The 14,265-nt window shown below is 35.9% G+C and overlaps 1 protein-coding gene across 11 annotated transcripts in view; it reads right to left on the bottom strand.

Moving 5' to 3' along the window:
- ATP11B (ATPase phospholipid transporting 11B (putative)) overlaps positions 1–14,265 on the bottom strand; it is a 73,075-nt gene that overhangs the window by 20,456 nt on the left and 38,354 nt on the right. For all 11 annotated transcript variants that reach the window (XR_010390466.1, XR_010390467.1, XR_010390464.1 and 8 more), the window contains exons 21-28: positions 11,593–11,695; positions 9,805–9,950; positions 8,589–8,648; positions 7,840–7,967; positions 6,831–6,969; positions 2,974–3,039; positions 2,573–2,676; positions 1,776–1,941 (exon numbers count right to left, since the gene is read on the bottom strand). Coding sequence is in view for 7 of the 11 variants with exons in the window: in XM_064516658.1 (XP_064372728.1) it covers positions 1,776–1,941; positions 2,573–2,676; positions 2,974–3,039; positions 6,831–6,969; positions 7,840–7,967; positions 8,589–8,648; positions 9,805–9,950; positions 11,593–11,695 (912 nt within the window). In the remaining 4 variants the exon portion in view is untranslated. The remainder of the gene's footprint in view (positions 1–1,775; positions 1,942–2,572; positions 2,677–2,973; positions 3,040–6,830; positions 6,970–7,839; positions 7,968–8,588; positions 8,649–9,804; positions 9,951–11,592; positions 11,696–14,265) is intronic.

Below are 14,265 nucleotides of genomic sequence, written 5' to 3'. Positions count from 1 at the left end.
CCAGATGGAAACAGCTGATTGTAAATAATACAAGAAGGACAGAAAGTGTTCAACAAAAAGTAGATCTGTGTAATGTGCAACCAAGAGTTTTATGAACTCTAGCGGAGAAGCTTTCTGAAAGCTCATGGTTATTTACCTTGGATTTTGGATACTAAATTCCCTGGCTGGAAAAAGCAGCTAATATTCGCCAGTTTTGAAGATAGGTTAATGGGATATCTTGGTTAACTTTAGGTTTGTCAGCCTGACATTGATCCTAGGCAAAGTAAGAGAATGCCTCATATGGACTTTTATTAATACAAATTAGAAGGGTAAAAATTTAAGTAAATCAACATGCATTTATCAAAAGAATTAAATGGTTAGCTGCTAGAGGTAACAGTATTGGTGTAATGTAGTTAAGAGCTCTGTAAGACACATAGCTCAATGTAATTTGGATTAAGCAACTAGAAGACCACAGAAATCAATATGGCACAAATTAAATGGATTAAAAACCGCTAACAGGTTTCATAATATAACTATAAATGGGATATGATCATCAATTGGGTGCTTTTCTGTTCACTTTCAATTTTTTTCTGGGCCCTATGCCATTAGACTTCTCAGCAATGACCTAGAAGCAAAACAAAGTAATCACTATTTACACTTGCAGAAGAGAAAAAGATACAGAAGATAACAGGTTAGTGACCTATATTATTTAGTAAACTGAATGCATTTGGGAGATTCATTACTTCCATTCTTGACACTGATGTATGCTGTGCTGGCATATTGTGTTCAAAGGTGATACCCAGAATTCAAGATGGAGGTTGAGGAATGGCAAAGATTATAGAAGAAGCACAAGAATGATTAAAAGAATGGAAAATATGCTTTACAGAAAGATTCAAGTTCAACCTACTTATTCTGCCAGGGAGAAAGTTAACTTGATCAAAAACCTAACCATGAAAAAAAAACACAATAGAACACCTCAATTTAGCAGAAAGGGTATAAAAAGATAAAATGCTGAAAACTGAAACTAGAGAGAGAACAGCTATTAGAACAATGTATTAGGATGACTTCTCCGTAACTGTCACTAAGCCCACTCAAACGTAGATGAGATATGTACCTAAAAGGCAGACTAATTTAAACAAGAATGATTTCAAGGTATTTGTGTGGCCTGTGTTAGGAGCAAGACGATTCTATTATCACAGTAGTTCTTCAGGACTCATCTATGAATTTATGAAAACACCATACAGGTAATTTTCTTTAATTACATAATCAACAACCAAATACCTGGCATATGGCATGATCAAGATTTAAGAAATACTAATTAAACCAAGCTCTACTAAAGTAATTTTTTAAATTAGTGCTTTCATTACATTTTAAGAGCTATTCAATGTCAATTACAGTTGAAGAGAGAGTTTCTAGCTAGACAGAAATAAGAGTAAGTCTAGTTACCAGGTTTAAAGCACTACAAAAATGTGCAATATAAACCTTTTATACAGTTGTAAGCTGAGATGCAAAAGACTGAATGATTCCTCTGTAAATAATTCTATTGTTATTAATAAATCTATTACTTGTTAATAATGTTATTTTCTTGTAAAATGCTGTCCTAATTTTGGTAATTTTAAATTAACATTTATCTTTCCAAATGAGAACACTGTCTTATGCATTAAACATCACAGCATTTTAAGAGGTTGATTAAATGCCAAAATATCACAGGAAAGATTAACTGGTTAACAAGACAGACTTTAATAAATGTATTCTTTTAAATACTAATCAAGTTGGATAGAAAAACATAATATTACCTGAGCTTTTTCTGTACTTGTTGGTTGTAGATGTCTGTACAGCACTTTCTTCACCACATCAAGAAACAAACAAGCAACTACTATGATTATTATGGCAAACCAAGCAGAACCACTTGACAACAGTTGAACAAATACAAAGTACATGTCCTGGGTATGTAAAAATGGCCTGAAAAGTTAAAAGAGGTGGCAATTACTAAGCAACACTTTTAGAAACAAAAGTACAGGACTGACTGGCTAAACTTATCCTAACTTATGTCGACGAGCATAGGACGCAGGGCGACAACTGTATGGTGTCTAAGAGCAAGTCTAGCAACCTGCTGGAACGGATCAGCAAAGAAACACTGAGGAAACACGAGTACAGAACTTAGGTGGAAAACAGTCTGTTTTAAACTCTGTTGCAGGAAATCAGTGTCCTATTCCTCTAAACCTCAAAACACAAGCAAAAAAATATATCACTTCACTGATTCTAACCTCAGTGTCCTCGTGTCCATTGCAAATATTTACCTATTACACAGAACCTTTGGGAATCCTATCTACTTTTTAAAAATAAAAATGTCTTTACAGCCACAGGCTGTTGGATACAGATAAATCCTGTCCCTGGGCACACGATAGCTTAACAGCATGGCTCTGACTTCAGAAAGAATCACCAAAGGCAAATGCCATTCCAGGTTTAGAAATTTGTTTTCCAGTATCTATGATGAATTTCAAAGCAATAAGGGAGAATACACTACTTTAATGCAATGTTCTTTCATAACTTCACCATGTGTGCTACAGAAAGCAGAGAAGAAAGCACTCACCAGATAATTCCCCCATAAAACAAGGAGAATATGAAATAAAATACAATGGATCCCCAAGTAACAAAATGGTTTATCCATGTCCAGAAGTGAGTTTCTAGTGCCATCTAAAACAAAAACCAACAATTGTAATGAACTTGCTTTCTTCTCACTTCATAAAAAATGACAAATACTGGTCCGAAGTAATTTGAATGTACTTGCAAAATTTCAGCTCAAACACTAAATATTGCTGTAACACGAACTATGAAGCAAAATCTTAACTATCATAAAGCATAAATGTCTTTATCTGGATTCCTCAAGAACTGACTACTTCTGTATAACTTTTGACTCAAATTAAAATTAATATTGTATTATGTATTTGCCTGTAAATCCAAGAACAAGGAATAAATACTGTAATATCATACCTTCATTGTAACAGTTATAACCATGATGGTGAAGACCAAAGTACCAAATGTCCAGTTTCCAAACATCTAAATATAAGGCAAGGCAAAAGTTATGGAAAAAGATCAGTAAAGAACATTCACAATAAGTTAGATTTTTCTCAAGTCAGCTATACCATGGAAACAAGTCTATGGACATAAGCTTGCAACTTCACTAATCACAGTTAATAAGGAAGAAGGATACAACACAAACTACTATAAAAACAAATATAGCTTATAACGTAAGAGCAAAATTAACAGCCCATAAGTCATATTCCTTCTTGGTTCAAAACAGATCACCAAAAAGGCTACAAGAAAGACGAAGAAGCCCAAAACACTAACATGAAATGATAGGAAAATAAAGATACCAAATCCACCAGTTAAGTGTAAACATCCAACCAAAAGCAAATATTGAGTGGAAAATATTCACTTCAACATAAATGCAAAACACTTTGAGTTTAAACATTTCCAGATCATTTTCAACATGCAGCATCACTTGAAGGTTTGCTTTTTTCCAAGCACAGTTTTACAGTTCAAAAATAATGGTGCCATTATATTTATCAAAGAAAATGCTATGAAAAAGACACTTTGTTTCAAGGCTAACAAACGAATGTTAAGAAAAAGTTAAGCTTCAATCCTAAAACATTATTGTTCTGTCACTTTTATAGTCTCTTGTCCACATCAGTTGAACGAAAACTCTGCACAAGTCCTACAACAACAAAAATCTCAGCTCTGACAACCAAGCGGGGATGCCGGTTCGTACCCACATGTTACTCGGATACACACCGCCATTCTGCACGGGCCCAAGCGCTCCGCTGCAGCGAGCGGCCTGGGTGCTCACGCTGAACGCTGCTTTTTGGCAGCTATTTTTACCAGGGACATACTAAATGCTGAGCAAACCCTCATTTTAATATTTCTCATTAACAAACTAGGCAAGCAAGGAGAGAGGTGCCACATGCAGACAGGCAGTCAAATTCATCCTGGACGGGAGTGGTTAGTAGAGCATGGAGGCATGACACTGGGATTAACGCAGTTGTAGTCCTTGTTACAGAGATCTGACAAAAAAAAAAAAAACCCCAAAAACAAGAAAAACCCACACAACCCCAACCCCCCCCCCAAGAAAAAACAAAACCCCCAACAACCTAATAATAATTCTCACAACTACTTTTCTCATCTTTATACATGGCAAAAAATTAAAGTAGTCATGAGTTTGGATTTACTGACAATTCAGATCTTCGTTTCAACAGGTCTTCTGAAGACTACTATAGGTTTGAAAAGTAAACAGGAAATGTTTAACAAGCAGCATGTCAGTATTAACCTTGAAGTAAAATGAGGCTACTGCTTTCACGCAACCTGTGAAAGAAAGTGTCTTTGCTAACACTGCTCTACATGGTCACAGAGTTAGAAGGCAAAATACGAACAGGTTCTTGCCACCATTTTATTTTTGAACACATTTACTTTGTGGATGCTGCATCCTTTAATCCTGTGAAGCAACAGATACAATATTTTGTATCTCCTCCTCTTCTAGACTCTTACCATTTGCCTGTTAGGTTTCAATATCTGACGGCATGCACAGCATGAAAGAGGGGGGAGAAAAGAACTAAAAGATCAAGTTGTTGCACAATGCATTGATGTAAGCCTAATAAACCACAAATATTAACAAATTATGTACAATCTGCTCTACTGTGCTTTGTTCCAAACTGATAACTCGGAATGAGAAATGAGGCTACTGCTGGCTCATTGCCTTGCACTGGCACAACGTCGTATCACACGTTCACGTACCGAGATCACTTCTTGCTGACTGGTACAAGAGAGCACTACCAGCACACATGGGAAGTTTCTCTTGCCTTTAACTTTTGCTTTTTCAGGCACACACTAAAATTGCAACCTACTTTATCCACCATGGATACTTTACTGCAACACACAGTTCTACCAGTTCCCATAACCATCTCTTGAGGAACACAGCGAAGGTAGAGTATGTCTCCAAATAAATTCTATGGCATTTTTTTTTTTTTGGTAATGTCACATTACAGAAAACATGAGCAGGCAAAGGACATCTGAAAGTGCTAATCAAGGATGCTCATTCTCTAGGTATATTTAAAGAATCTTGAAGTTAAGTTATACAAGAAACCACACAAAAACCTTCTCCATGGAATTTACATTAACACAGACTCTGGTCTAGATTTATAGAACACAATCTAAACAAACTAAACATTTGTCACTAAATACAAAGTAAAAAGTCTCCTTCTGCCTTGTAGATGTTTACTAAGCAATTCTGAAGGGAAGTGCTTTGACTTAGCTGACAACTGCTCAGAAATGCACTGATCCATAATGTACAGTTACTTCATTAAAAAACTACTGAAAGTCCATTACCAATTCACAATTATTTCAACCAGAAAGTCAGGTAGCCTGTAAAAATGGCAGCAGAGGAAATTCATACCTTGATTATAAAAGACATTTTAGGCTCAGGCACAACTATCTTAATGTTTTTATCAAACATCTCATGATGGAACAGGTACTTCAGCAAGCTGCATCATCCCCCACTTACTTCTCCTTTCTCTGCAAGGACACTAAACACCAATTTACATGCTCTCTGACTTTAGCCGCTTGACAGTTCTGGCCGTCGTCTGTTCATCAGTGTACAGAAGCCTTTCCCTTATTAGACCTCCTGAGCTCAGGTCCATCCTCTCACACCAGGAGATCAGTAGGAAGACATAATGATGTTATTCTGGGGTGCAGTGTCATAACTTGCAACCATACTAAAGGCTACATGAGAATGAGCATGCACTTGATGTCAGTAATAAGAATGGCATAGTGAGATAAGGAAATGTATTTTGGATCACTAGCTAAAACAGCTTTAAGAGAAAACCAGAATCTAATTGTTCTAAACTGGGTTAAGGAATTCAGAACTGGGGAACTGAGGAAGCAGAGTTGTAATGGTTTCACCTGAGTTTTGTTTTCTGTAAGTGACTTTTCCCCTTAACTTTCATCTCCCTAAAACAAAAAGGGTCAAGTAAAACAATGACTTATTTAATGAGATTATCAAATACTTTAAAAAAAAATATACATATATCAGCAAATTAAAAAGCATAATTTAAAAGCAGCCTACACCAGCTAATTTTCCAAAATTCTTAGTAATTAAATAATGCATTTTCTGGAAAAGCTTTAACACTTTAGGCTCAAATCTGAAGGTGCCAAATTTTATAATGAATGCTCAAGAGAAGCCAGCACTTGACATTGCGATCAAGTTCTAAGTCCAACTCAAAATGAGTTTTGAATGAATGAATGAATACAAATGCTCATCTGAATAGTAATGCGGTATGATTTTGGCAACAAAGTAAACAAAAGAAATTAAAACAAAATTTAAGACAACCATAACACATTTATTATCTAGAAAGAACTGGTCTTCATGGATACATGCTTTCTTACAACAGCAAGTCTTTCTTATAACCAAAAGCAAAAAAAAAAAAAAAATACTGAATAGAACAGAAAAGCAGAGATGTAATGTTGTATCCCTATCTGTGATTTACATTTTAAGAATTGTGCTAACTGGAATGTGAAAGTTCTACATCATCAGTTTTGCAGAGTAACACGCAAACATTAATTTATCACATTCTTCCCCATTCGGTTTCCTCACTTTGAAAATATGTTAATGCTGAGAGCACAAACAAATAATGGCAAAGCCTCTTTGATATTTATGTAGTTCATAAAATCTAAAAATTTAGTAAAATATTATATGAATAATTTTGAGTTATCTAACACAACAGGATTTTGCAAAATTCATTAAATAAAAAAAATTCACCACAGGATACAGTAGTAGTATAATTCTTATGATACTTTACCTGGCCATTTCCCAGCAGAGAAGTGTCTTCTCCCATTAGAAGATATGAGCCATAAAAGAAAACAAATGCATGAAAGAAGCCCAAGACGGTCCAGTAAAGAAATGGTTTAAACCCCAGATGGGCATTTTTACTGATGTCTCTGCAGAAATAAAACAGATTTTGGATTTCAGGTTGTCTTTATATAAGCCATCAGCTATTGACTTTGTATGAATGCTACTGCTTGTGTAAATGCAACCTTCTACTGCACTGAGATGCATTCAGTGAACGCTAACATTCCAAAAAAATTATGTTAAACATGGGCAAAAAAGGAACCTGGAGTTTACTGTCATTATTTGCCTCTGCTTTATGCAATTGTGCTGAATGGGTCAAGGTCTGAATAGCACAAACGAGAATTCCTCTCCCTAGAGGTAGAATTACCAGATGAAGAAAAGGCCAGATCTCCTTAGGTTTTCACCCCTCTTCTGCTTAAAAGACCTTTGGGAGGGTGGGGGGTGGAGGGGGACAACAAAAGAAAAGACATCTAAGAGACATTTCTTTTTCACAAAAATATATACTACTTTCTCCAATAAATGGTACGCAGTGCAATAAACTGCCACTGGGAGGACACCTAATTCTACAGAAAATCACTTCTCTGTTTAGTAAAGCATTTTTGCTGTGATTCACTTAATCGGTGTCCAAGTTTTTCATTTTGCATGTCTGAGTGATTTCCACCTCCTGCACGTAATGGATAAGGATGTTACAGATCACGTAAGCCAAGCGCTCAATTCTCTTCCAGTCTTAACAGGATTGACTTAAAAAGATGCTTGTCTTAAATTCCAAAGTTGAATTAGCTTTTGAGATAAAAACTATGCAACTGCAGTTCTTCCTCCCTTGAGACGGTTAACAAAAACTGTACAAACTACAGATATAAATACTGTAGGAATGCATATTAGCAAGTTCAAACTTCTGCAGATGGCACTATTCTTCTAAGTGATGTGCTACTGTGGCAATATAAATAGGATATACATACCGATAGAGCACAGGTTTACTCTGTAATACATGCGGATGCACATGCTGTTCAAAAAGACTGTAGATGAGGACAGGCAAGGAAGTGAAACAAATATTGTACAAAGTCAGGTATACACTGTCATAGAGTGTCTGAAAATGGAAACAAAGATTGAGTGTTGTAAAGAAAGTTATTTATACGTATTACAATCTTTATTTAGCACACTGACAGAAGCAACAGATCATTTAATTATGTGACTACTAAGTAGAGACAGAGCTATGCTTACATAACCCACCTAGTAACATTTTATATTTTGTGTTGTCAATTATTACACAAGCCATCAAATTTTGAAAACGAAGCTAGATATGTTAAATGTAGTATCTATATTTCTCAAGACAGACTCCCTTTCTGAACAGAAATATTTAAGGGTCATTTTAAAACCTAGATGGTTTTGTACTTCTGAAGCAACTTCAAGACATATACTTACTGATTAATATACAGTTTTGAAAAGCAGACTACTTAGCTGCCAAACTGAACAAAAAGCTCCTACAGAGAGTTACAGTAATAAAACCCTAAAAGTGCAGTATTATGTTATCTGTACAAATTCACTAAGAACAAGAGACTCAATCATTAGCAGTAAAAGAGCAGACGTGGAAAAAATCAGTCAATACATTTGCTTTTGAAGAGGGGAAGAGCAATAATTAGTTGTTTTCTCCCCATTTTCCTAGCAATGCCAAATACATTTACCAAGACGTAAGGCTTCCAATACTTACTTGTTGTGAAAACAAACAGAAGAACTGATATAAAAATTGTGGTGTAATAAAGCACACATTCTGCAAAACAAGAAGTGAAGGAAACAATTAGTCCTCTAGTATGTGCTTTACAACCCTGAAAGAAATTATTAACTCTAATAAGCGGGCAAAAATAAACAGGGAGAGAGTACAAGGCATTTCACCATTTTACTTGGCAAGGTGAAGCAATATGCTTTGCTGAAGAGCATATTTTCTTTCTCCTTTGGGACAAAGAATCTAAAAAATTTCAGCTTAATCATGTATGTGCTTGATAAACACATCTCATTATGAATAAAAAAAAATGCATGCAGAAAGTCCTAAAGGAGGAAAAATCTATTTCCCATTCAGTTTCTTTTGAGAGTTCAACAGTTTTCTTCGAAGAAGAATTTCCGTATTTTATCCTAGAAAGTCTGTGCCCTGCTTATGTGGGGGAAAAGACAAAAGGAAACCAAAACCCAAAGCCGTATGATTACATTTGAATGAAAACAAACAATAGAAGACAAAAATGGGCTTGGAGGCCTATGCTAAAATCCAAGATTAATTTCAGGTGGGATAGTGAACTTTGACTTCATATCGCATCTGATGTTATCAACAAGCTCACCCCGCTGTTCCATACCCTTAGCCTGCTGCTGTCCTGTAGGTATCCTGAGAAAACTCAATCTCTGGTGCTTGCTTCCCTTGCAGTGTTTCACCTTGGGATTTCTTAAGTCCAGGCTGAGACCCTTAAGTGTCTTAAGAGGTATGCCTAGGGGCAAAGAGCATGCTCTCTCCCCACATGCTTTCTGTGGGCCCTTCTCTCAACTATTTTCTGTGTTCCTTCTCCCTTTTAAGAAAGATTAGTGGGTATAGTTGCTTTTAAAATCAATAAACAGAAGATAAGGCTAGCAGCTATACTTTAACATCTTGCTAAAGAATGCACTAAACTTCAAGCTAGTAACGTTGTTTTCAGACAGCAAACAATGACTGCTTCTCAGCCTAGGTGAACTCCACTGTGGTATTTAAAACCTATTTTTAGGTGGAAGTTCTAAGCAATTTCATAGTTATGCTACTGCACTTAGTTGTAGAAATATCAACACCAAAAGACGTGTTAGAACAGAGGTATTTAATCTGTTCCCAAAGAAAATGTTAAATCAGAAATAAATTTCTTGCTGGGAAGAAGTTACACATTTTTTAAATGAATTTCACTCAAAAGACTTACCTTATAAAAAAAGTACTGTACAAGGGTTGCTATTCTAATATAGTAAAAGTGGCCATGAACAAAAAGCAACTTGGAGAGGAATTTAAACCGTGCTATTGCATAGTCACTGTTTCTTACAGCTTGTCTTCCTTCCTTACCCATGATTCCTGTAATATTTGGGGAACAAGAAAAACAGCTTAAACACCAGCAAAAGTTTAATAAACATATATTTGAAAGCTAAATTTTGGTTTTCGTGCACTTCAACATTATAAAGTCTTCAGCAACTTTCAATCCCCAAATAAGGCATTATTTCTGACACGACTGAGGAAGACTGTTTCTTTAATGCTGACTGCTCCCCCCAAAGGCCCCCCCCCCCCCAGTGTATTTCTGTAAGCCATAGTTAGGAAAAGACTTATAAGACGACATAAAAATAATATGCATATGAAGCCAAGATAAATCTCAAACTTCTCAATAAAGACATGCAAACTATTATCGATCCTTCCATTTACTTCACACATTCTACTTTAGAGGTTTTTTCCACAAAGTACTGCAAGGAAAACCTATGATCTATATTCAACAGCAGAATGAGATAAATGCTTACAGTAGCAATTTATTTAATTGCAGATCTGGGCAGACAAGGCATTTCATCTGTCACAACAGAACACAAATCAAATTCATTTCTAAAATCTATTACGATTAGTGTAAGCATATGCAGAGAACACAAAATGCCCTTTTACAGAATATACGTAGCTTGGGATTTCTGAAAGTCAGACATTCAGAAGTGCTGTCCACTTTTGAAGAGAGTGGCTTAAAGGTCCCCCAGCAGCCTCCAAGGCAAAGATTTACTATTTCTGGCCGAAGTACACGTAATACCCAATATGCTACAAATTACAATAGGAACTTGGATAACTGTATTCTTAATAAGTTTCAGTTAGTTGACAAACTATGATAAAGCAGCATCTGCTATTGGTTTGTAACCTCCTCAAGCAGGCTATATCCATAGTCTTCAAAATCAGGACCACAACTAGCGATTACATACATCTTTTTAATCACATAAGTGGTGACAGACTGAATAACCTTAAGTACTAATACCTTATAAAAGATCCTCCAACACTAACCATTATTGCAAATATCATCCAAAAAACATATGTAAAGGAAATACTAAAACTAACCAATTAATTCCTGTACATTTTGTGTTTTGCACCTGAGTTACATAACTCAGCAGAAAAGAAATATAAAGAAGGTTTAGACCAGGTAATGGAAAACAATATAAACAGGGAAATCTACCAAGCTTAGCTCAGAATCAGTAATAGTCTCTCAAAAAACACAATGAAAGCCTTTTCCTTAATGACAAACCAGACACAAACAGCATTTCAACCATGACACATAGGTGGTGCAAACACTGGAAGTATAAGGCAAAGAAAGGCGTAAGGGTCAAGTTTACATGGGAGTTGAGGACCTGACAATGACTGAAGTTAGAGTTTTCTACTCCCAACTTTTCATGCTGAGCACTTCTGAGATTCTGATTAAAGAAAACCTTTTCAGCTCTTAAGACAGCAATAAGCAGAGCCTCTGAATACTGGTCGGCTATGTAATAATCATAAAACTTCTGAGAGCAAGCAGCCTTGCATTTTTAATTTCACTAGAGTTATGCTACAACAAATGACTCAGATTAATGTCCTGTCATTCAGAGGTACAAAAATGTTAGAAGTTTATCTGTTTATAAATACATGTTTGGATTAAGACTATTCACGATCTAACTCTCCACTAAAAATTGCATCCGTCTTTTTTTCTTCTGACAAAAGTTACCTATGCCAACATGTGCTTCTTGTATCATGCTCACATCATTAGCACCATCACCAATCGCTAATGTTATAGGTTTCTCTGGAGAGGTTTTTAACAGTCGCACTACCTGGAAAAAAAGACAGAAGTTTCTAGAATTAGACAGATATACTAGCTACAGACCATGCCACTAATTCCTGAGCATCTTAGTTACTTACCTGACAGTAAATGTAATTACTGCATTCTATGAATGGGCACTCTTGGGTAAGCAACATCTTCAGCGTTTCACATATGCAAATTCATAGCTCCTTTAGAAAAACTATTTGCTTTGGAGCACAAGTCTTATTTAAATATTAAACCTGCTTATTTGGCATAAATAAAACATATATATTTACCTCTTCTTTCACAACTCTTAATTTGTTGGTTTATCATACAGAACAGTCAAATAAAGGTTGGAACTGAAAATTTAATTAGGGAGTAATCCAAGATTTGATCCCCTTCATCAGACTGCTTGCATAATATTTTCAGTATTATACAGAGTCAAGTCCATAGAAAAAACCCTTATTCAGCAGTACAAGTAAACACATACACTATTGGAAAAAAGTTTATTACATGAACATCTCCCAGAACGTCTGGGACTAATCAGTGCGAAAGAGAGATTTGGGGGGAAGGAAGGAGAGGCAAAAAAAAAAAAAAAAGCTAACTCATAAAGACCAATATGTAGTGTTATCAAGGAAAATAGCTTCTTCTTTTTAAAGCAACTTCATTATCACCAATGTATATTTCCAATGAGGCACTGGAAAGTATCAGAAGAAGAGATGACAATAAGATGAAAAAATGCTTCCAGGCCCTAGAATCACCAAAAGAAGGGCAGTGCAACCCTTCTGCTCCCAGCAAGGAAACAGACCCTTACCATAAGTGCCAGCAATATTCTAAATAGAGAGGAATTCATTAAATTAGGTATTTGGTTAAGGAAAGTTAGTAATTCATTAGCCTTCCTGATAAGACAGACAGCTCTAAAGGTATAAGCTTCATGAATCCAATCAAAAATGGGCTACAGAGGTGAAGGTGCTGAATGCAGATTCAAAAGGCTTTCTGAAAAATGCAAAAAATTTATTACTGGAAAGATATTGTGCATTTCTCCAATATGCCAGAAAGCACACAGGGTTAAAAACGGAGCAACAGCTGCTTGCAGTAAGTAGACACAAACAACTATATTCAAATAATTGAGCACAAGCTGGCAGAGTCAGTACCTTGATTCAGGAGTGGTAACTCACCTCACTGAATATACATGAGGAATACAACAGCGAATAAATACAGGCCACAGTTCAGAGAAACCCACCTTACTGCGGGAATACATTTCCTAATTGCAGGTATTGATATCCAAGTTTAAAGGTTCTCCAGTCCCAAGAAGTAATTATTTCAAGTACATTTAACATTAGATCATAGTAAGCAGTCTTAAAAAGGTAGCAAAACTGCAGTATGTCACCCAGAGCAGTCCTCATTAGAGGCTGAAGACTGTGGTAATTTAGACAGACAAACATCTATGCCAAAAGGTCAAGGCAAATCCTCTGGCAAATTTTACTAGCAGCAGTTAGCAGCAGCTCTGAATAACTGACATGAAAAATGTTTTAAAAGGCATCAGAGCCAGGAAACATATGAAAAGTATATGCATAGCTAGTGACACTGCTGGCCATATATTAATATTCATTAATATTAAAAAAGAGAGAGAGAGAGAGAGAGAGAGAGAGAGAGAAGGGAAGAGAGAGAAGATGGAAATATTAACCCAAGTTCCAGCTTAACCATGGAATAAACCTCATGAAAAGCATGTCTATAGCAGAAGATCAAACACAAGGCTAGAACAAACTGCTACACACTTTCTTCCCTGCTCTAACCTCCCATATTGTATGGTATTTGTCTCAGTAATTTATACACTTCAGCTTGAAAAATTAAAAAGTCACCACCATCAAAATTTGGTTTTACTATAAATCATGAGAAAATACAGGAAATAATGGAAGTTATCTGTTGGGCAGAGTAAGAATTAAAGAAAGCATTACTAGCTGCTATCTGCCAAATTTGGCAATACAAAACACACTCCTGATAGGATTTAATGACAAATTAAGAACACAGAAACAACTTAGGCAAATAACTACACTTTAAAGAGACACAGGAGATAACACAAATTTCAGCTGAAGCATATATATGAAGTGGATGCTCATCGGGAAAGCTACTTTTCTCCGAGCAGTCACAAACAGCTTCCTTTTAATGTTTTATAAAACTTGGTAAAAAAAGTTAATTTCAGTACACACTTGAAGAGTTTTATAATGAAGTGATTTTAAGAGCTGCATTAAAAATTAGGCCAAATCTTGGAAGCAGGAGGGGAAAGAGACCCTCAACCATTTCCACCTATTTGAGACCCACTTTGCAGTAAGTTACACAAGAGTCTCTTCTAGGGCCTACTAGTCTATTGTGGTAAATAATTATGTTAACAACAAACCAAAGAGTTCATTCAGAGGCTAAAGCAAACCACGAAAAATAGCAATTCTGAAGACATTTCCAACGCTGGCCAGACAGGAACCTACACATCTGTAGATGTGCAGGGGACAGACATCAGAACTTGACTTTCACAAGTGGACAGAAAATGCTACTTGACAGGATCTGAAAGGCACAGATGACATGGAACGTGCTACAACTAAGCAA

Source organism: Dromaius novaehollandiae, chromosome 9, assembly GCF_036370855.1.
Source record: "Dromaius novaehollandiae isolate bDroNov1 chromosome 9, bDroNov1.hap1, whole genome shotgun sequence".
NCBI classification, from domain to species: domain Eukaryota; kingdom Metazoa; phylum Chordata; class Aves; order Casuariiformes; family Dromaiidae; genus Dromaius; species Dromaius novaehollandiae.
The sequence above is the reverse complement of the archived record's forward strand: the minus strand, read 5'-3'. Positions and strand labels throughout refer to the sequence as shown.